Below are 20911 nucleotides of genomic sequence, written 5' to 3'. Positions count from 1 at the left end.
GAAAAACCCGCCTGGGCAAGTGCTTGTAAAAAAAATTCAGAGCATTCACGTTTTCGGGAACGAGTGTCACTTGCCCAGGACGCATCACTGACTCCTGCGTGTGCGGATACACGTGCACACACACCGCCTCTCTCTTTCGGTGAAAAGCTTCGCGAAGTGCCTTCAGTGGTATCTGGATTTTTCAGTCTTTAACCTGATTTCCCAGTCCTCATTTTATGCTTTGATGGACTCTAACTTGGACGGTACAGCTGTGGTTTGTTGTGTGTGTGTGTGTGTGTGTGTGTGTGTGTTTTAAGATTTTATTTATTCATGAGAAACACAGAGGCAGGAACATAGGCAGGGGGAGAAGCAGGCTCCCTCTGACCATATAGTGTTTTAGATTGATTTATCTGATGAATTTTTATTTTACAGAAATGATTTAGGGTCATTCAAATGTCAGGTGAACAGAGCTGAACAGTCCTAGAAACCTTAAGAGTTGGAAGACACCTTAACGGTCGTGAAGTCCCAATTTCCAGCCCAGGTAGGAATTCACTCTTGTACATTCCAGCCAGATGGATCTTCCACCTTCTCTTCCCGCAGTTCGAATTTCAGGGCGCGCTCACCGTCTTAACCGGAGGTAGCCTGCTCCACTCTTGGACTGCTCTAGAAGTTAGAAAGGCCTGTCTTAGGTGGAATAGGCTTCCCTTTTACTTCCTTCCACTGCTAGTAGTTCTGATAATGTTTTCCATCCCACAGTCTTTCAAAAAAAACTGAAAGCAATGATTATGTCCTCCAACACTGGGAGTGTCTCCAGGCAAACAAAAAAGTACTACTACTGAGTTTTCCAACTATTTCAAATGTGAATCAGCTCCCATTGCTTTCCATTTAATCATTCCCCTTGATGTATATTGCCTTAAAAACTGTCGAAATTGGCTTCCTGTTATTGCCTCCTGTTATTACCACAATAACGTTCTGTAGTTAGTTAGCTGGTCAGGTATTATGGCTACTATATTGCCCTGCTACTGAAGAATTCAGTTCAATCAAAGGGTATTTATCAGCTCTGTTTTAAAGCCCAAAGGGGCACCGGGGTGGCTCAGTGGTTGAGTGTCTGCCTTTGGCTCAGGTCCTGATCCAAGGGTCCTAGGATCCAGTCCCACATCAGGCTCCCCGCAGGGAGCCTGCTTCTCCCTCTGCCAATGTCTTTGCCTCTCTCTGTGTGTCTCTCATGAATAAATAAAATCTTTTAAAAACATGTTAAAAAAAATAAAAATAAAGCATTGCCCAAAGCACCAGGGGAATGCAAAAGCGACAAGACACAGTTTACGATCTAGGCTGAAAGAGTAACTCACACAAAGATCATAATAATAAGCTGAGGTATAGAGCTCTATGAGAATCACTGAGACAGGTTTCAACAAGTTGAGTGGCCATGACTCTAAGAAGATACTTGGAGCTACCAAATGGCTGGATTTCAAGAAGATGGCATGTGAGGATTGCTAAGGAAGATTGCAGCCTGAGCAAAATGTATGTATAAATACATTCACGGTTTGCTTTCACTTAACACTGAGTACTCTAGATAGGCTGGAGCACACATGCCATGGAGGAGAGGAAGGAAACGGCCCCAAAAGTTCCAAAAAGTTCTTGATGGTTGTGAAACAAGCACTGGGATGGTCGATCATTTTGAGCCCTACTTCATTGATAAGTGAAGAGCTTGAACTATAGGCAGATTTCAATTTTTTCCCCCCACCCAGCACACCCAAGGAATACAGCCCCTACTTTAGAACAGCGGATCACTACAACTGTAATTCTTATGGAATATGTACTAGTGTTCTCAACATCTTTTACACATGGAAAAGTGAACTCAAGGGGTGAAAAGATGCTCATAATCAATAAATAGTACTCCTTGAGGGCAGAGAACCCGATCTTATTTACCACTGTTCCTCTGGAACCTGGCATACTGCCTAGGATGTAATACATATTTTTGTTCCTATTTTTTAAAATGAGTAGGATGAATAAACAATGAACACTGGCTAAAGCTCTTTTCTTTCCACTACAACACTAGCCTTCCCTAATATACAAGGATATGCAGTTATGTACCCGTAGTTAAGAAATTCATACTGAATCTTGATTAGAGCTCAGTTCTTCAGATTCCTAACTCCATACTCTCCCTTAGACTACTCTGTTACAGAATCCAAGAGTAGTGACAAACTCAGAATTTTTTTTAAAGATTTTATTTATTTATTCATGACAGAGAGAGAGAGAGAGAGAGGCAGAGACACAGGCAGAGGGAGAAGCAGGCCCCATGCAGGGAGCCTGACTTGGGACTATCCCCGGTCTCCAGGATCACACCCCGGCGCTGAAGGTGGCGCTAAACCACTGAGCCACCGGGGCTGTCCCCCAAGAAGCTTTTTTAAAAAATTCTGAGTTTGGGGTAGCCCCGGTGGCTCAGCGATTTAGTGCTGCCTTCAGCCCGGGGTGTGATTCTGGAGACCCGGAATCGAGTCCCACGTCGGGCTCCCTGCATGGGGCCTGCTTCTCCCTCTGCCTGTGTCTCTGCCTCTATCTCTCTCTCTGTGTCTCTCGTGAATAAATAAATAAAAAATCTTTAAAAAAAATCTTCTTGCGGGGAATCCCTGGGTGGCTCCGCAGTTTAGTGCCTCCTTTGGTCCAGGGCGTGATCCTGGAGTCCCACATCAGGATCCCTGCATGTGTCTGTGTGTGTGTGTGTGTGTGTGTGTGTGTGTGTCATGAATAAGTCTTTAAAAAGAAAAGAAAAGCTTCTTGGGGAGCCTGGCTGGTTCAGTTGGCAGAGCATGTGACTCTTGATCTCAATGTCATGAGTTCAAGCCCCATGTTGAGTGTAGAAATTACTTAAAAACTTTAAAAAGATTTTATTTATTTATTCATGACACACACACACACACACACACACACAGAGGCAGAGACACAGGCAGAGGGAGAAGCAGGCTCCATGCTGGGAGCCTGACGTGGGACTCGATCCCAGAACTTCAGGATCATGCCTTGGGCTGAAGGCAGGTGCTAAACTGCTGAGCCACCCAGGGATCCCCACTTAAAAACTTTTTTTAAAAAATTTTTCTTTGCTTCTGTTTGTGCACAGTTTCACTGGTATGCCCAGAAAGCAGGTGCAAAGTGATCTGAGGGGCCTTTTACAAATATTTCTGAAAAAAAATTATTATTTTTTAAAGATTTTTATTTATTCATGAGAGACACACAGAGAGAGAGAGGCAGAGACACAGTCAGAGGGAGAAGCAGGCTCCACGCAGGGAGCCTGATGTGGGACTCGATCCCGGGTCTCCAGGATCACGACCTAAGCAGAAAGCAGACGCTCCACTGCTGAGCCACCCAGGCGTCCCTGAAAAAAATTATTTTATCCTTAGGTCTGTGAAAGCTTTCTGAAATGTCATCATTAGTATAGATACATTGAATCATAGGTATTATAGTTGATTCTCAAAGATCATCTAATCTAACACCTGCATTTGTATGAATTTAGAGGTTGTTCCTCAAGAGATCCTAATTAAAAAGCACATGCCCCAGGGAAAAGTAACATTTTTAACATAGCATGCATCTATACTTAGGAAAGAAATATGACACTTAATTAAGAACAGACCATACCAGAAAGAAAACTAGGGTCACATCCAGAAAGGAAGATCAGAAAATGGAAGAGCGGGCAGCCTGGGTGGCTCAGTGGCTTAGCATTCCCTTCAGCCCAGGGCATGATCCTGGAGGGATCGGGTCCCACATCAGACTCCCTGCGTGGAGCCTGCTTCTCCCTCTGCCTATGTCTCTGCCTCCCTCTGTGTGTCTCTCATGAATAAATAAATAAAATCTTAAAAAAAAAGTGGAAGAGCAAGATGTAAGGGTAGAAACAAGGGCTTCACCTATTATGTGATTTTTCTTATTTGGCACACAGAAGATTTGTCTGTGGAAAGCCATAGCCTGTGGAAAGATTAATCTTAGTGTCTCATCTGAGTCAATTAAATTATACACAAAGTGATAAATAAATACAGCAATGATGTGAATAGAAACCAACACAGCAGGGAATTCATAATTTTACTATGAACTCTGAGACTATATTTTCAACTGTAAAACAAAGATGTCACCAACCCTTTATATCCCATGAAGTTGTTAGGAGGACAAGATCAAAGAAGTCAGGCGAATGCTTGGAAACCACAAAGTAAAACAAATGTAAGCTGTTATACTATGACACAGTTCAAATTCAAATAGCAGGCAAACATTTAAAACATTTAACACTAAGGGACACCTGGGTGGCTTACTTGTTTAAGCATCTGCCTTCGGCTCAGGTCATGATCCCAGGGTTCTATTTGGTGAAGTCTGCTTCTCCCTCTGCCCCTTCCCCCTGCTTGTGTACTCTCCCTCTCTCTCAAAATAAATAAAAATCTTTTTTAAAAATATTAAATACTGGGCAGCCCGGATGGCTCAGCAGTTTAGCGCCACCTTCAGCCCACGGCATGATCCTGGAGACCCGGGATCGAGTCCCCGTTGGGCTCCCTGCAATGGAGCCTGGTTCTCCCTCTGCCTCTCTCTCTGTGTTATCATGAATAAATAAATAAAATCTTAAAAAACAAAATTAAATGCTAAAAAGCTAACTGAACCATTACGTTCACTACATTTGTTTTCTAAAATTCACTTTCAATTAAGCAAGACAAAAATTCATTCTTGGTCTTAAAAATATATATATACAATACAAATAAGTAAAAAAAAATCCTTTTGGGACTCCCTGGGTGGCTCAGCGGTTTAGTGCCTGCCTTTGGCCCAGGGCGTGATCCTGGAGTCCCGGGATCAAGTTCCCACATCAAGCTCCCTGCATGGAGCCTGCTTCTCCCTCTGCCTGTGTCTCTGCCTCTCTCTCTCTCTCTCTCTGTGTCTTTCATGAATAAATAAATAAAATCTTAAAAAAAAATCCTCTCAATTCCCGTCCAATTCTACCCAGAGGGAGTCACTCTTGTCAATGACAGGTATCTGTCTAGATTGGGGAGGGAGGTTATTTAACACAAATAGGATCACGTTGTACATACCATTCTGTTATCATTTAAAAATAAATCCTGGGGGAACCCTGGGTGGCGCAGCGGTTTGGTGCCCTTTGGCCCAGGGCGCGATCCTGGAGACCCGGGATCGAGTCCCACATTGGGCCTCCTGCATGGAGCCTGCCTCTCCCTCTGCTTATGTCTTGCCTCTCTCTGTGTGTCTCTTATGAATAAATAAATAAAATCTTAATAAATAAATAAATAAATAAATAAATAAATAAATAAATAAATCGATCAATCCTGGGACACCTGAGTGACTCAGTGATTGAGCATCTGCCTTTGGCTTGGGTCGAGGTCCCAGGGTCCTGAGATTGAGTCCCACATCAGGCACCCTGCAAGGAGCCTACATCTCCCTCTGCCTATGTCTCTGCCTTTCTGTGTCTTTCATGAATAAATAGATAAAATCTTTAAAATAAGTAAGTAAATAAATAAATATCCCGAGCTTCATTCCATATCAATACATAGAAATCTACCTCGGTTTTGAAACTTTGCACAGTATTTCCATAGTATCACCTACCGTAGTTTGCTTAGCATCCCCTACTGAGGGACATTTAGATTCACTGTACATTCTGAATAAAAAATACATGTGAATTAACTATGTTATTTTTAACATAGTTTTAAAAAATGTTTAAGGGAAAGAAAATTTTTTTTTAAGATTTATTTGAGAGACAGAGACACAGTAGCAGGGAGGAGGGCCAGAGATAGAAGGAGAAGCAGACTCCCCAAGCAGGGAGCCCAAGGTCGGCTTCAATTCCAAGACCTCAGGATCACAACCCAAAGCAGAAGGCAGATGTGCTCAACTGACTGAGCCACCCTGGGGCCCCACAGGAAAAATTTTCTAAAGCTCCAGCAATCTTTAAACAAACAAAAAATCCAGAAAGACATGTGTGGAAGCTGTTCTACATAGATGGCAGAGAGTATTTCTTCATAAAATGCTTTTTGGCCTTTGGAACAGCCCAGTTCCAAGCAAAGGACAAGGCTACAGTCATAACCCTACCCCATGTTCTGGGCCCTTGGTTGTCCTACACTGGCCCCCACTGGCAGGCTCAGAAATAGTAGCAGTGCTCAGAGGTGGATTTACTATGAAGCTGATGGAGTTTATGATTTAGAGCCTCTCACTTGCCTGGGGATCCTTCCAAGGCCCGAGCTATTCACATCCAATATGGTTTTGTAACATTTGCCAAAGAATTTTTCATTATTGGCTAAGTTGAGGGCAACAGATAAAAGCCTAAAATGTGAAAACACTGAAAATGAAGAAAAAGACTGCTATAGAATAGAGACATAAATCATGCAATTTGCACTTCAGCCCAGTGAAATCTATTATGAACCTTATTCTCCCAGAGTGCCTTGGTGGTTCAGTTGGTTAAGCATCTGATTCAATCTCACTCAGGTCTTGATCTCTGGGTCATCAGTTCAAGCCTCGTGTTGGGCTCCGTCCTGGGTGTGGAGCCCACTTAAAACAAAAAAACACCTTATCTTTTATCAGTATCAAGGATGTCCAGACTGATGGAAGCTGTCGTGTTATTAATGCAACGTAAAATTTTTATGTGTTACCTGTATTTGGTTTAACCTATGATTAATCATAATGTATGAAATAATCTTTAATGTAATTATATCTTGCACATCTTTCACTGACCTTTTTTGTTCTCTTGTATTACTTTTATTTATTTTTTAAAGTTTTTTGGAATTTATTGATTTGTATAAACTGTTGACAAAGACTCACCAGAAATAATCTGAACTGGGGAAATACAGTTAATACCACTGAAACACTAACATAATTCAAGGACACATGGTTTATCCAATAAAACAATACGTCTTGCATGCTGTCATTGATACAAAAACTGCTTCTTACTTTTCTAAACATACAGTAGTATAATTAACAATATTCAATCACTTGTTTTTTCCTGAATACATAAATATTAAAATACCAATTAAATACTAATATATTTTCTCTTTAAATGTTTCCTACAGATACAATTTCAATAGTTTCATTCAACAGTAGTGTGGTTTAAGAAATTTTTCATTCACAAGTCAAACAACAATCCACCCAAAGGAACTGATGGTCTATAGGCTCATAGTGCAAATAAAAACTTCAGTAATGCAGCAAATGACATTTCTAACAAACATACCAAATAGATAAAATTCTTAAGACAATACATGCAGTAAGCCCCTCTATGTTGCCACAGAACTAGAACATTTGATTATTTCACTAGTGATTTCAATGGGACTCTAGATGTTTGCAAACTGAACTCTCATCTTAGGCTTTGTATTTTGCTTTTCCAGTTTCACTAATGACACAAACATGATTCAAATCTCTAAAATATTCATTATAGTCAAGGGCATATCCTACAACAAACTTGTCTGGAATTTCAAATCCAACAAAGTCTGGTCTATAACCAGTACTTCGAGGAGTCCTTTTCACCAGCAAGCTTGCAACCTTGACCATTTTTGGATTATACTGCGCGACCAAGGAAAGCAAGGTTTGCATTGTTTTGCCTGTGTCAATGAGATCTTCAACAATCAAGACATTCTTTTCAGTTAAAGTTGAGAGGTCATCTCCACCAATTACTTTTATGTCCCCTGTTGACTGGTCACTACAGTTGCTTTTCAGTCTAATGAAGTCCACAGTCATAGGAATGGACCTATCACTATTTCTGTTCAGTGCTTTAATGTAATCCAGCAGGTCAGCAAAGAATGTATAGCCCCCCTTGAGTACACATAGGGCTACAATGTGATGGCTTCCCATCTCCTTCATCACATCTCGTGCAAGCCGTTCTGTCCTGTCCATAATTAATCCATGAGGAATAAATACCTTTTCCAAATCCTGAGCATAATGATTAGGTATACAAAACAAATCTAGGTCATAACCTGGTTCATCATCACTAATCACAATGCTGGGGCTTCGGCTTGCCATAATGGAGCTGGCCGGTGCGTGGACTGAGGGCAGTTCTCTTCTGTATTACCTTTAGAGTTAAGTTCTTAAAGGTTTTTCAAGCTTGGTAAGTTCCTGATAGATAAACAGGAATTTTTTTTTAAATAACAAGAAAATGTAGATCAAAAAAATAACATACTTACAATTTACTCTTTGAAAAACATAGATATCAACAATTTTAACAGCTACATAATATTTCAACATCTTAAAGTAACATAATTTGTCATTTCAAAATGGAAAATTGTTCATTCCTGATAAATTTTAAGCACTAAATTCATGCAATTTTTTAACAATTCTAGAATACAGAAGTCAAGATTTAAGACTTTATAAAGCTTACTTTAAAATAATGGTATATTATCATACCGTTAATTTATTTTCCTACCTTAACAATATATAGTCGGTTTGTTTTGCCAACTTGACAAGCTAATTCTAAAATTTATATGAAAATACAAGTACCAAGAATAACAAAAGATACTCCTGAAGGTGGAAGGCCTGGATCTACTGCTTATCAAGTTATAGCAATGAAGAGAGAAGCTAATACGATAGGGGATCCCTGGGTGGCTCAGCGGTTTGGCACCTGCCTTCAGCCCAGGGCATGATCCTTGAGTCCAGGGATCAAGTCCCACATTTGGCTTCCTGCATGGAGCTTCTCTCTGTGTCTCTCATAAATAAATAAAATCTTAAAAAAAAAAAGAAGCTAATACAATAAATGATAAAATTCTAAAGACTGTAACAATAAAGAGAAGTTAACTTCTTCAGGGAAGAAGGAATTAGGATCAGTTGGGGTGAAAAAGCGAGGACTTCTTTTTTTTTAAAGAATTATTTATTTATTCATGAGAAACAGAGAGAGAGAGAGAGGGGCAGAGACACAGGCAGAGGGAGAAGCAGGCTCCATGCAAGGAGCCTGATGTGGGACTCGATCCCAGGTCTCCAGGATCACACCCTGGGCTGCAGGCGGTGCTAAACCGTTGCACCACGGGGGCTGCCCCAAAAGTGAGGACTTCTGAGTGCTGACAACATTCTTTTTCTTGACTTGGATATTGAATACCTAGGGATTTATATTATGATTATTCATACTGTACTATTGCATCTTACATACTTTTCTGTATTCATATCGCAATTTATAACAGAGGTTTAAGATATGCAAACATCCAGCACACAGTAAATATTCCATTAAGAGTAGCTACTACTGATATTAAAGGGGGAGCAGTGGATTTGTGACAATCTCCAAGAAATATAGCTAACTGGATGGAAGCAGAACCATGTATGCAGTACCATGATCCATCACCAGTTATAAAACAGGCATAGACACATACTGTGTATGAATATGAATAAGTCCTCTCTAGGTTGCACAAGAAAGTGATGACAATGCTTACCTTTACCAGTGTAGAGGAATAAGGCTAGAGATGGGGTGGCAGGCAAACTTACGTTCATTGTATATTTATGTTTTGTCTTTTAAATTTTATACCATGCATTTATATTTCCCATTTTATTTTCAAGTATATATACATATATATATATGGATTTAAGTAATCTCTACACCAAACATGGTGCTTGAACTCATGACCCAGAGATCAAGAGTGGCACATTCCTCTGATTGAGCTAGCCAGGTGCCCCTGTATTTCCTATTTTAAAAATTTAGAAATTTAAGATAAATATCAAATATTATCACTCAAATTCTATAAAGTTAGCTTATTTTACTTCAAAGGAAAATATAAAACAAGAAAAATTAGGGGCACAGGGGTGGCTCAGTTGGTTAAATGTCTGCCTTTGGCTCAGGTTGTGATCCTACTAGGGTCCTAGGATGGAGCCCCCGCATTGGGCTCCCTGCTCAGTGGGGAGCCTGCTTCTCCCTCTACTTCTGCCTGCCACTCCCCCTGTTTGTGCTCTAATAAATAAATAAAATCTTTAAAAAAATAAGAAAAATTAAAACTTCTGTATAAAACTAAAATGCTTTACAACAAATCAAATACCTTTATCATCATAACAACCACTTTGAGGAGGCAAAATTATATACATTTTATAGACAAGTAAACAGAGCCTCAGACAGTGTGACTTGCCCTAAATCATAGCTAGTTAAGGGACAGAACCAGAACTCTCTAGTTTTTATGTTTTCAAACCCCATGGGCTTTTCTCTCTATCACACTGACACAGAATGCCCTCCTACATGCCTTACACACACACACACACACACACACACACACAAAGAAGATGCATTACTTGCAACTTTTCATTTGTATGTGGGGAAGTTTCCCTATTAATTTTAAGATTCACTTTTAAAAAGTCAAGACAAAAAAAAAAGTCATGGCAAAGAAGACTAATTGCACAGCACACTGCACTTTCAAAAGCACAAAAAGGGATGCCTGGGTGCCTCAGTGGTTGATCATCAGCCTTTGGCTCAGGTGTTGATCCTGGGGTCCTGGGATCAAGTCCCACATTGGGCTCCCCGGGGCTCTCCACAGGGAGCCTGCTTCCTTTGCCTTTTGTCTCTGCCTGTTTCTCATGAATATATCTATAAAATCTTAAAAAAAAAAAAAGGCACAAAAAAAACTGCTACATGATTTATACCTAGTTATTGTTCCTAGCTCAGGGGCTGAGGAATCAGGGAGACACTTTTGTTTTATTCTTGAATTGTTTAATGAAGGTTGAGGCCCAGTAGCTTAATAAAAGACAGCTATGTAGTCAATATAGGAGAGTAATTAGAGCGTTTTAAAAAATATTTCAAAAAATCCGTCAGATTCAACATAATCACCAAACATTATTTTCCATTGAAAGAAATCTTGACCCTTAAAAAGTGGGGAAAGAAAATTGACCCTTGGGATCATTGGGTGGCGCAGCGGTTTGGCGCCTGCCTTTGGCCCAGGGCGCGATCCTGGAGACCCGGGATCAAATCCCACATAGGGCTCCCTGCATGGAGCCTGCTTCTCCCTCTGCCTGTGTCTCTGCCTCTCTCTCTCTCTCTCTCTGTAACTATCATAAATAAATTAAAAAAAAAATTAAAAAAAATAATAAAACAGACTTTAAAAAAAAAAAAAAAAGAAAAGAAAATTGACCCTTAAGAAGTGGTTTTCTTGGGGATCCTTGGGTGGCTCAGTGGTTAAGCGCCTGCCTTCAGCCCAGGGAGTGATCCTGGAGTCCCAGGATCAAGTCCCACATCAGGCTTCCTGCATGGAGCCTGCTTCTCCCTCTGCCTGTGTCTCTGCTTCTCTCTCTGTGAGTCTCTCATGAATAAATAAATAAATAAAAATAAATAAAAAATAAAATAAAATAAAAGTCAATTAAATTAAAAAAAAAGTGGTTTTCTTGAAGAGGTTCTAAAATGTCTTCTAAAAATAATAATAAAATAAAATAAAATGTCTTCTCATAGTACATTCACATGATTAGTAGCATCTCTATTATTCTACAACTTCCCAAACACTTTCACGTAGTTTCTTTTTTTTTTTTTTTTTTTCTTCACACAGTTTCTTATCTGGTCCTTGAAACAAACCACTAGGAGAGACAGGATAGAAATCGCTGACATTCAATAGATGAAGAAACTGAGGCTCTTGTAGGTTGTTTTTTTCCAAGATCATGTACCTTATCTCTTGCTGAATATTTTCTTTAACAAAGGATGCGGAAAAATCTCAATTATCGGTGTCTAAAACATTCAATTTGCCAATTCTATAAGCCTTTTCCTTTTCCTTTCTGTTCTATGTCTTTAATTCCCTTTCAGAAAGGAAGATTTAGAAACCAAGTGATATCCAAATCTAATCAGTCCTAACTCTGCCTAGCTTTCTGAGATCAGATGAGAAATAGAAATCTACTATCTTACCCATAGGAGTACAAGTGAAATGAGCTGGTTTAAATTACTGGATAAAAATCTACATTTGTCTATCACTCATTATCAAAACACTTGCAAACTAGGCCACTATTCTATATCCTAAACAAGACATAAATCTTATAAAGCCAAAGATCAGGATGACAGTCTTGACTACAGAAATTAAAAACCAAATTTCCAAGGCTCAAATCCTGGCTCCCTATCTTTTAAGCTGTGTGATCTCCTGGGCAAATTTCTTCACCTCTTGGGGCTTCAGATTCCTTAGCTCTAAAAATAAGGGTTAAAGAAAGAAATGCTTTCATAAGAATTAAAAAGAGATAATGCACATCAAGTGTTTAAATATTGTGCTTAAATATTGGTAACTGGCACCAATACTATTATTGGTATTTAACATTCAGGAAGCTAGATTTATCTATGCACTTTTCTATTCAAACCAGAAGTGATTGCACTTTGGAATATACTCTAACATATACCTAATATACCTAGTTTTTAAAAAATACTACAACCACCAATATACCCATTCCCTTTGAAAGTTAGCCAGATATTACTTTTCTAAATCTTAGAGAAAAAAAAAAAAAAAAAAGAAGAAGAGTTGCAAAAGATTACTCTATCAAAGACAAGGCTGAAACTGAGAGCTTTTTGATGTAAATGGATGTTATATACACAAAGTTTGCTTGAAATGAAGCTGTAATGTGGCTTGATGGTGATTTCTATCTTGATGTGAACTGATGCAACCTATAGAGAGGGTCAGTGTTACAGCAGTATTACAAGCCCTGTTGTAAGATGGGTGATGCAACTTCCATAGTCAATTCTGAGTCACCAGCATAACCTTGAGAAAGGAAAATTCTTTAGTACTGACTCCTAGGCTCAGCATCTTAGTAAACTGTGTGTTAGATGTTTCAGTGCTATTCGGATGTAGTATTATGAATACCCATGGATTTCAAGAATATATTTAGTGGAAAAACACTGGAGTCATCAGTTCCTGATTTTGACAATGTCCCATCCATTCTTTGTAAAGCACCTCAAAATATTCTGTATCAGGCTTCTGGTCTGCCCATAGTAGGTGCTCCAAAAAGATCTGTTGAATGAATTTAGTAATTTTTAAAAAAAAAATTTAGAGTATTGACTAGGGAGCTAAGCTGACTCGGATATCTCTTCTAACTCCATCACTCACCAGCTCTAGGACTTTAACTTAGTTATTTAATATTTCGGTCCCAAATCTCTCATCCGGAAAATGGGAAATGCCAAGTATTAAACGGTAAGGACCGAATGACATAGGAGACACAACAATGGTTGGCACACAGTAAGTCTAAATTAAATAGTAGACTATTATTATTATTATCATTATTATTATTATTATTTTTTTTTTTTTTTTGCTACAGGTTGTAAGCACAATCTGACCTTTTCCAGGAAGAGTGAAGTTAGAAAGGTATCAAGACTAAAGGACAAGCAAGGCCTTGCAAAAGAAAACCCGGGGCCACCGAGGAAAAAAGGAGGAGCAGAAGAGAAGGCAAGGAGCGGCAAGCCAGAAAAATAATACATCGCAGGGAGTGCGCGATGGCATTAGTAGAGAAGCGCTTCAGCAGAGGGTTGCCGCGCTGGGGTGGGGACTCAGGGTGAGGAGCCAGTTACTATGGCCAGGCCTGTGACTTACCGTGGGGTAGGGCAATGTGGAGAAACCTGGTATAGACAAAAGTACCTGGCTAGGGAGAGCAGGGCCGAAAGAATGTCTAGGAGCCACTATCCGCGGCCGGGCACGGCTCCGGACAGGGCTGCGGGCGGGAGAACAACACGCCCCGAGGCTCGGACACCCCCAAACCGTAGCGGCTGTAAAGGGCAAAGAAATTTGTTCTGAGGGGATCACAGCATCTACGCTGAGACCTGCCTGCCTGGGGCGGGTTTGGAGGCTGGGGAGAGGGGGAGAGTCGCTTCCCGCTTCGAGAGGAAGGAGAGAGGAGGGTCAAGCAAACAGCGGAGAAAGAACCAAGAACCCAAACCCAGAGCCTCGAGGGAATCACCTACTCCACTCTAATCCCGGCCCCCGGGGGCCCAGTGTGAAGGCGGGACTTCTGCCGTTACCAGCGGAAACGGCCTCCGGGTGAGAGGTCGCACAAGAGACAGACAGCTGCTGAGCCAATGAGGACTGCGCGTGGGGCGGATGTTGCCTCCCATTGGCGGCTGTCGGATGCTACCGGCCGCCAATGAGTCCGCCGGGGGGGCGTAGCTGTGACGTTAGCTGCGGAGGAGGCCGCTTCGAATCGGCGGCGGCCAGCTTGGTGGCCTGGACCAATCAGCGGCCTCCAACGAGCAGCGCCTACGCCAATCGGTGGCCTCCACGACGGGGCTGGGGGGAGGGTATATAAGCGGCCTCGGCGACGGCGCGGTCGACGCTGGCTGAGACATCACAGACTCATCGACTTGGGGGATTTTTGTGAGTCTGAGAGGTAAGCGCCGCGGCCTGTCCTTCCGGACCTGCCCTTCGCCTTGTCTGCTGCTCCTGCTGACCCCGGGCCTTGTACCCTCAGATCACTCTCCTCGGTGCGCTCCGGTGCTGCGGCCTGTGGTTGGATTGTCCGTGACGTCCCGACTCACTGCTGACCCACTGGCCTACGGCGCCGGCAGGATGAAGCTGTCCCTGGTGGCTGCGGTGCTGCTGCTGCTCGGCGCGGCGCGGGCCGAGGAGGAGGACAAGAAGGAGGACGTGGGCACGGTGGTCGGCATCGACCTGGGCACCACCTACTCCTGGTGAGTGGGGTTTGTGGAGAGGGGGGAATGGGGCGTGGCCTCCTGGGCTGCCGGGAGACCCGCGGTGCTGACTCCTTGCGTTCTTGGTGATGTTTCCGCCAGCGTCGGGGTGTTCAAGAACGGCCGCGTGGAGATCATCGCCAACGATCAGGGCAATCGCATCACGCCGTCTTATGTGGCCTTCACGCCTGAAGGGGAGCGTCTGATCGGCGATGCGGCCAAGAACCAGCTCACTTCCAACCCCGAGAACACCGTCTTCGACGCCAAGCGGCTCATCGGCCGCACATGGAACGACCCGTCTGTGCAACAGGACATCAAGTTCTTGCCTTTCAAGGTCCGATAGGGCTTTTTTTTTTTTTTTTTTTTCTCTCACCCGAAGAGAAAGTGGGCGATGGGGGGTCGGAGTGTTTAAGAATAATAAGTTACTGAAAAATTGAGACAACAGAAAGGATACAAACGTGGTGTACATGTAATAACTTTTATTGAGTAATCTTGGTATGTTACAAATATTGCCAAAGTAAGCTCGGCAAATAAAGACACTTCCCACAGGACTATTCTCTCTGCATAGTTTGTATAGTTAATAAACCTTAAAAAAAAAAACAATCGAAGAGGCTTGTCTTTATAAGGCATCCATACTCCTTAAGTATTTCTAGGCAATATTCAGCTCCAAGCGACTAAAGTAAACCAAACTATGGGGGGAGAAAGTGGGACTCAGTCCTCTTTTTAAAGTTTTAAATGTTCGTGCTTCTGTGTCTGAAATTAATGATTATTCTTTAAAATAGGTGGTTGAGAAGAAGACTAAACCATACATTCAAGTTGATATTGGAGGTGGGCAAACAAAGACATTTGCTCCTGAAGAAATTTCTGCCATGGTTCTAACCAAAATGAAGGAAACTGCGGAGGCTTATTTGGGAAAGAAGGTAAATATTTCAAGAACAATGTTAAGTTTAATTTTATTTTCCCTATTCTTGTATTTATTGTGTTGTGTAGATGCCTTTAGTATTTTAATGACTTGAGTCTGAATGACATTCATAAATCAATTTTTTTTTTTTTTTTAAATTTTTTTTTTTTTTTAATTTTTATTTATTTATGATAGTCACAGAGAGAGAGAGAGGCAGAGACACAGGCAGAGGGAGAAGCAGGCTCCATGCACCGGGAGCCTGACGTGGGATTCGATCCCGGGTCTCCAGGATCGCGCCCTGGGCCAAAGGCAGGCGCTAAACCACTGCGCCACCCAGGGATCCCCATAAATCAATTTTTAATTTACTTGCATATTTTACTGTAGGCTCAACAAATATTAGGGACTTTACGTTACCACTTAATGCTTGCAAATCCAGGGGTGTAAAATTACATACCCATCTAACAGCAGATTGATTGTCTTAGAAACTAAAGCGGTGGTTTGAGTGCAACTTATATAAGAGTTGAACCATCTGATAATATACACTTAATTACCTGTTATTCTCTAGGTAACCCATGCAGTTGTTACTGTACCAGCCTACTTCAATGATGCCCAACGCCAGGCAACCAAAGATGCTGGCACTATTGCTGGGTTGAATGTTATGAGGATCATTAATGAGCCGTAAGTGTCAAATTCAGAAATAATGGCATATTTGCCAAATAGGGGGAATGTAAACTTAACTAAGTCATTTTTTTCTTTCTCATTCTGTTAACAGTACAGCAGCTGCTATTGCTTACGGCTTGGATAAGAGGGAAGGGGAGAAGAATATCCTGGTGTTTGACCTGGGTGGTGGAACTTTTGATGTGTCTCTTCTCACCATTGACAATGGTGTCTTTGAAGTTGTGGCTACTAATGGAGATACTCACCTGGGTGGAGAAGACTTTGACCAACGTGTCATGGAACACTTCATCAAACTCTACAAAAAGAAGACTGGCAAAGATGTTAGGAAAGACAACAGAGCTGTGCAGAAACTCCGGCGGGAGGTAGAAAAAGCCAAACGGGCCCTGTCTTCTCAACATCAAGCAAGAATTGAAATTGAGTCCTTCTATGAAGGAGAAGACTTCTCTGAGACTCTGACTCGGGCCAAATTTGAAGAGCTAAATATGGTATATTCCTTGTTTTTTTTTTGCTTGGCTAATGAGACCTAGTTGGACTCTGTGTTTAGGATACTGCATTTAGATATTTAGTCAATATCTGGGTGGAACAGGCATCACCACAATAATTGTGTTTCCTATTCTAGGACCTGTTCCGTTCTACCATGAAGCCTGTCCAGAAGGTGCTGGAGGATTCTGACTTAAAGAAGTCTGATATTGATGAAATTGTTCTTGTTGGTGGCTCTACTAGAATTCCAAAGATTCAACAACTGGTTAAAGAGTTCTTCAATGGCAAGGAGCCATCCCGTGGCATAAACCCAGACGAGGCTGTAGCATATGGTGCTGCTGTCCAGGCTGGTGTACTTTCTGGTGATCAAGATACAGGTATGGCAGTATCACAGCATCTTTCACAGTACTTCAGTAGCTTGAGAGGAAGAGTATAATTAGCTCTTGCTTTAGAAAGCAATAGAACATGAGCAGCAGGGTCACACAGCTAATAAAGGGTTAATTGAGGACAAGACCTGGGTTAGTTTCAAGATGATTAGCAGCTATTTTAATTCACTGCTTCTGAAATGATTTGCATTAAATGGCACGATGGAGAAGATAAAGTTAAATAGTTCAGGGGGAGACTGCTTGGTAGTGCTCTTGTGACCCTTGAATTAGAACTTAACATTGGTTAACTTACCTTTGTAGGTGATCTGGTACTGCTTGATGTATGTCCCCTTACACTTGGTATTGAAACTGTGGGAGGTGTCATGACCAAACTGATTCCAAGGAACACTGTGGTACCCACCAAGAAGTCTCAGATCTTTTCTACAGCCTCTGATAACCAACCAACTGTTACAATCAAGGTCTATGAAGGTAATACCCTACATTTGTGAATGACATAGTATGTTTTTGAAAAGCATGACTTCTTAATATATTCTATTGAAATGAGGAAAGAAACAGCTGCTGTCTTCAGATGAGGGTTCCCCAATATGACTAGTGTTCGGTTTGGTAGAGTCAGCCCCAAATCTAGTTCTTACCTACCTATCTGGCACTGTTTGTCTATAAAGATAACTTCTTTTTTTTTTTTTAAAGTTTTCACTTTTATTTTTATTTTTTTTTAATTTATGATAGTCACACACACAAAGAGAAAGAGAGAGAGAGAGAGAGAGAGAGAGAGGCAGAGACACAGGCAGAGGGAGAAGCAGGCTCCATGCACCGGGAGCCCTATGTGGGATTCGATCCCGGGTCTCCAGGATCGCGCCCTGGGCCAAAGGCAGGCGCCAAACCGCTGCGCCACCCAGGGATCCCTATAAAGATAACTTCTGAGCTGGCTCTTAAAATGTAATAAGAAAAGTTCATAATGATGTCGATGAAGTTCAATTAAAAGTTAGTAGTAACATAGGGACGCCTGGGTGACTCAGCGGTTTGGCGCCTGCCTTCAGCCCAGGGCATGATCCTGGAGTCCCAGGATTGAGTCCCGCATCAGGCTCCCTGCATGGAGCCTGCTTCTCCCCCTGCCTCTGTCTCTGCCTCTCTCTCTGTGTCTCTCATGAATAAATAAATAAATAAAATCTTAAAAAAAAAAAAAGAAAAAGGTTAGTAGTAACTTAACATAGTCTCACTTGCTACTCTTTATAGATGAATATCCACTTTTAGCTTGATAAGCATGCCCTTGCCACTGTAAGCTCTAATAGACTGAAGTGTAAGTATTCAGATGTACTAATGTTTGTCAGTAATAACAAGTGTTTTTTTGGTGTAACTTCTAGGTGAACGACCCCTGACAAAAGACAATCACCTCCTGGGAACTTTTGATCTGACTGGAATTCCTCCTGCTCCTCGTGGAGTCCCACAGATTGAAGTCACCTTTGAGATAGATGTGAATGGCATTCTTCGTGTGACCGCTGAAGACAAAGGTACGGGCAACAAAAATAAGATCACAATTACCAATGATCAAAATCGCCTGACACCTGAAGAAATTGAAAGGATGGTTAATGATGCTGAGAAGTTTGCCGAGGAAGACAAAAAGCTCAAGGAGCGCATTGATACTAGAAATGAATTAGAAAGCTATGCCTATTCTCTAAAGAATCAGATTGGAGATAAAGAAAAGCTGGGAGGTAAACTCTCCTCTGAAGATAAGGAGACCATGGAAAAAGCTGTAGAGGAAAAGATTGAATGGCTAGAAAGTCACCAAGATGCTGACATTGAAGATTTCAAGGCTAAAAAGAAGGAACTGGAGGAAATTGTTCAGCCAATTATCAGCAAACTCTATGGAAGTGCAGGCCCTCCCCCAACTGGTGATGAGGAACCAGCAGACAAAGATGAGTTGTAGACATTGCTCTGCTAGTGCTGTAATATTGTAAATACTGGACTCAGGAACTTTCGTTAGGAGAAAATTGAGAGAACTTAAGTCTCGAATGTAATTGGAATCTTCACCTTGGAGTGGAGTTGAAAATGCTATAGCCCAAGTGGCTGTTTACTGCTTTTCATTAGCAGTTGCTCACATGTCTTGGGGTGGGGGGAAAGGAAGAATTGGCTATCTTAAAAAGTGGGTAAAAAAGCTGGTTTTAGGGCGTGTGTTCACCTTGGAAATGTTCTATTTAACAATTGCGTCACGCACATGTGGTGTAGGAACTTTTTCTACCATAAGTGACACCAATAAATGTTTGTTATTTACACTGGTCTAATTTTTGTGATAAGCTTCTAATTAAGTCATTTGCCTCAAGGTTATATTCCCACTTGTGTGGAGGGAGTTGGGGTTTTGAGGTAAAGAAACATTTTTATCTAATACTTTTCAGGGAAATTGCCTTACAATCTAGTTTAAGAAAGGGGCAGGGGGTGCCTGGGTGGCTCGGTTGAGCATCTGACTCTTGATTTCAGCTCAGGTCATGATCTAAGTGTCATGCAATCAAGCCCCATGTTGGCTTGTCTCTGCCCCTCCCAACTACTCCATCCTCCCCTTAAAAGTAAAATCTTTAGAAACAAAAAAGGGCAGGAGGGGCACCTGGGTGGTGCAGCCTGCTAAGTGATTGACTTCTGGTTTGGGGTCAGGTTGTGATCTCAGGGTTATGAGCTTGAGCCCCATGTCAGGCTCCATGCTCAGCATCGAGTCTGCTTGAGACTCTCCTTGTCCCTCTGTGCCGGCACCCCCCTTCCCCACAAAATAAATCTTAAAAGCAGGGGGCAAGAAAGGTAAGAAACCGCCTTACCTAATAAGCAAGGGCCATTTTACAATGTCCAAGAGTGGAATTTTCTTGAACATAGTTGAAATTTCTGATTTCCCCTTTAAGACTTTATGGTGGCTTTTTATTACTAACACTTTATAGCTGGTAGACTTCTAAGACTTGCTATGAGTGATGGGTCACTGATGTTAACTTTATACACTTAGATTCAGTTCATAATTTTAGGATCTAAAGATGTATTTTAAAACCTTTGCTGTGTCAGAATCTCCATCTCTGGAATTTCTCCTTACTGGTCTGAAGTGGGGTCTAGGATGGTGACCCTGAAACTACTTGAAGCCCTGCTACAATTGTGGATCTAAGGCAGTATTTGTATCAAAAGAGGTTCAAGATTACTTAGATTGGCTTCCTGAGGAAAGGGATGATCTAAATGGATAATTTTGTGTGATCAATAAAGATCAGGCTCTCTGGTACTAATAAACCCAATACTGCTCAAGGATAAATATTTTATAGGTGGGCAACCAGCTTAAAGGTTAATTTGCTAACTGTGGCAGAACTGGAACCTGATGGCATGATTATTTTACTCCAAGGCCCAGGCCCCTCCCAGAAGTATTTGAACAAGCCTGGAGTGTAATACCAAAGGTCTTCAGGTCAAGTTCAATACAAACATTAAAAATGACCTGCTGTGTGTTGTGGAGTTGGCAGGTGGTTGGGAAAGACAAGGGACAGTCTTCATCTCTGTCCCCAATGGCTCTCAGTACCAAATGCCAACAGGCTGCACTTCTTTCTAGAGAGCAGCTACTGAATACTACAAAGATAGACTTAAACCTGTTAGTCTACTCCCTAATTTATACCCGTTAATTCTGCAATATTTTTGTGGTTTTTTTTTTTTTTTTAAGATTTTAAGTAATCTCTACACCCAATGTGGGGCTTGAACTTAGAATCCTGAGATCAAGCGTCAAGCGTCGCATATTCTGATGAAGCCAGTTAGGCATTCCTTTGTGCTCAATATTCTGAAGCAATCACATTTACTTGGGCTGTATTGCTGGTAAAACCTTTTAATAGAGGTTTTTGCCCTGGGGTATCCATTTCCTCACCTACCAAAGTAGATAAGAGGAATATATAGTGCAGAAAATATTTTGGGAGGGATAAAACAGTT

The 20911-nt window shown here is 41.5% G+C and overlaps 1 protein-coding gene and 1 pseudogene across 1 annotated transcript; one reads left to right on the top strand and one right to left on the bottom strand.

Annotated features, from left to right (window-relative positions):
- Positions 1-368: 368 nt before the first annotated feature.
- Positions 369-14927, bottom strand: LOC140605719 (hypoxanthine-guanine phosphoribosyltransferase pseudogene; annotated as a pseudogene).
- On the top strand, positions 14087-19249 carry HSPA5 (heat shock protein family A (Hsp70) member 5). The gene is made up of 9 exons (XM_072777894.1): positions 14087-14235; positions 14317-14536; positions 14639-14870; positions 15319-15456; positions 16003-16115; positions 16210-16600; positions 16735-16972; positions 17282-17449; positions 18343-19249. The coding sequence occupies exons 2-9, from the start codon at positions 14415-14417 to the stop codon at positions 18903-18905; spliced, it is 1965 nt and encodes a 654-aa protein (XP_072633995.1). The 5' UTR covers positions 14087-14235; positions 14317-14414; the 3' UTR covers positions 18906-19249.
- The last annotated feature ends 1662 nt before the right edge of the window (positions 19250-20911 follow it).

This window comes from Canis lupus, chromosome 16, assembly GCF_048164855.1.
Source record: "Canis lupus baileyi chromosome 16, mCanLup2.hap1, whole genome shotgun sequence".
NCBI lineage: Eukaryota > Metazoa > Chordata > Mammalia > Carnivora > Canidae > Canis > Canis lupus.
Note: the sequence above shows the minus strand (reverse complement) of the source record. Positions and strands in the feature narration are given on the sequence as shown.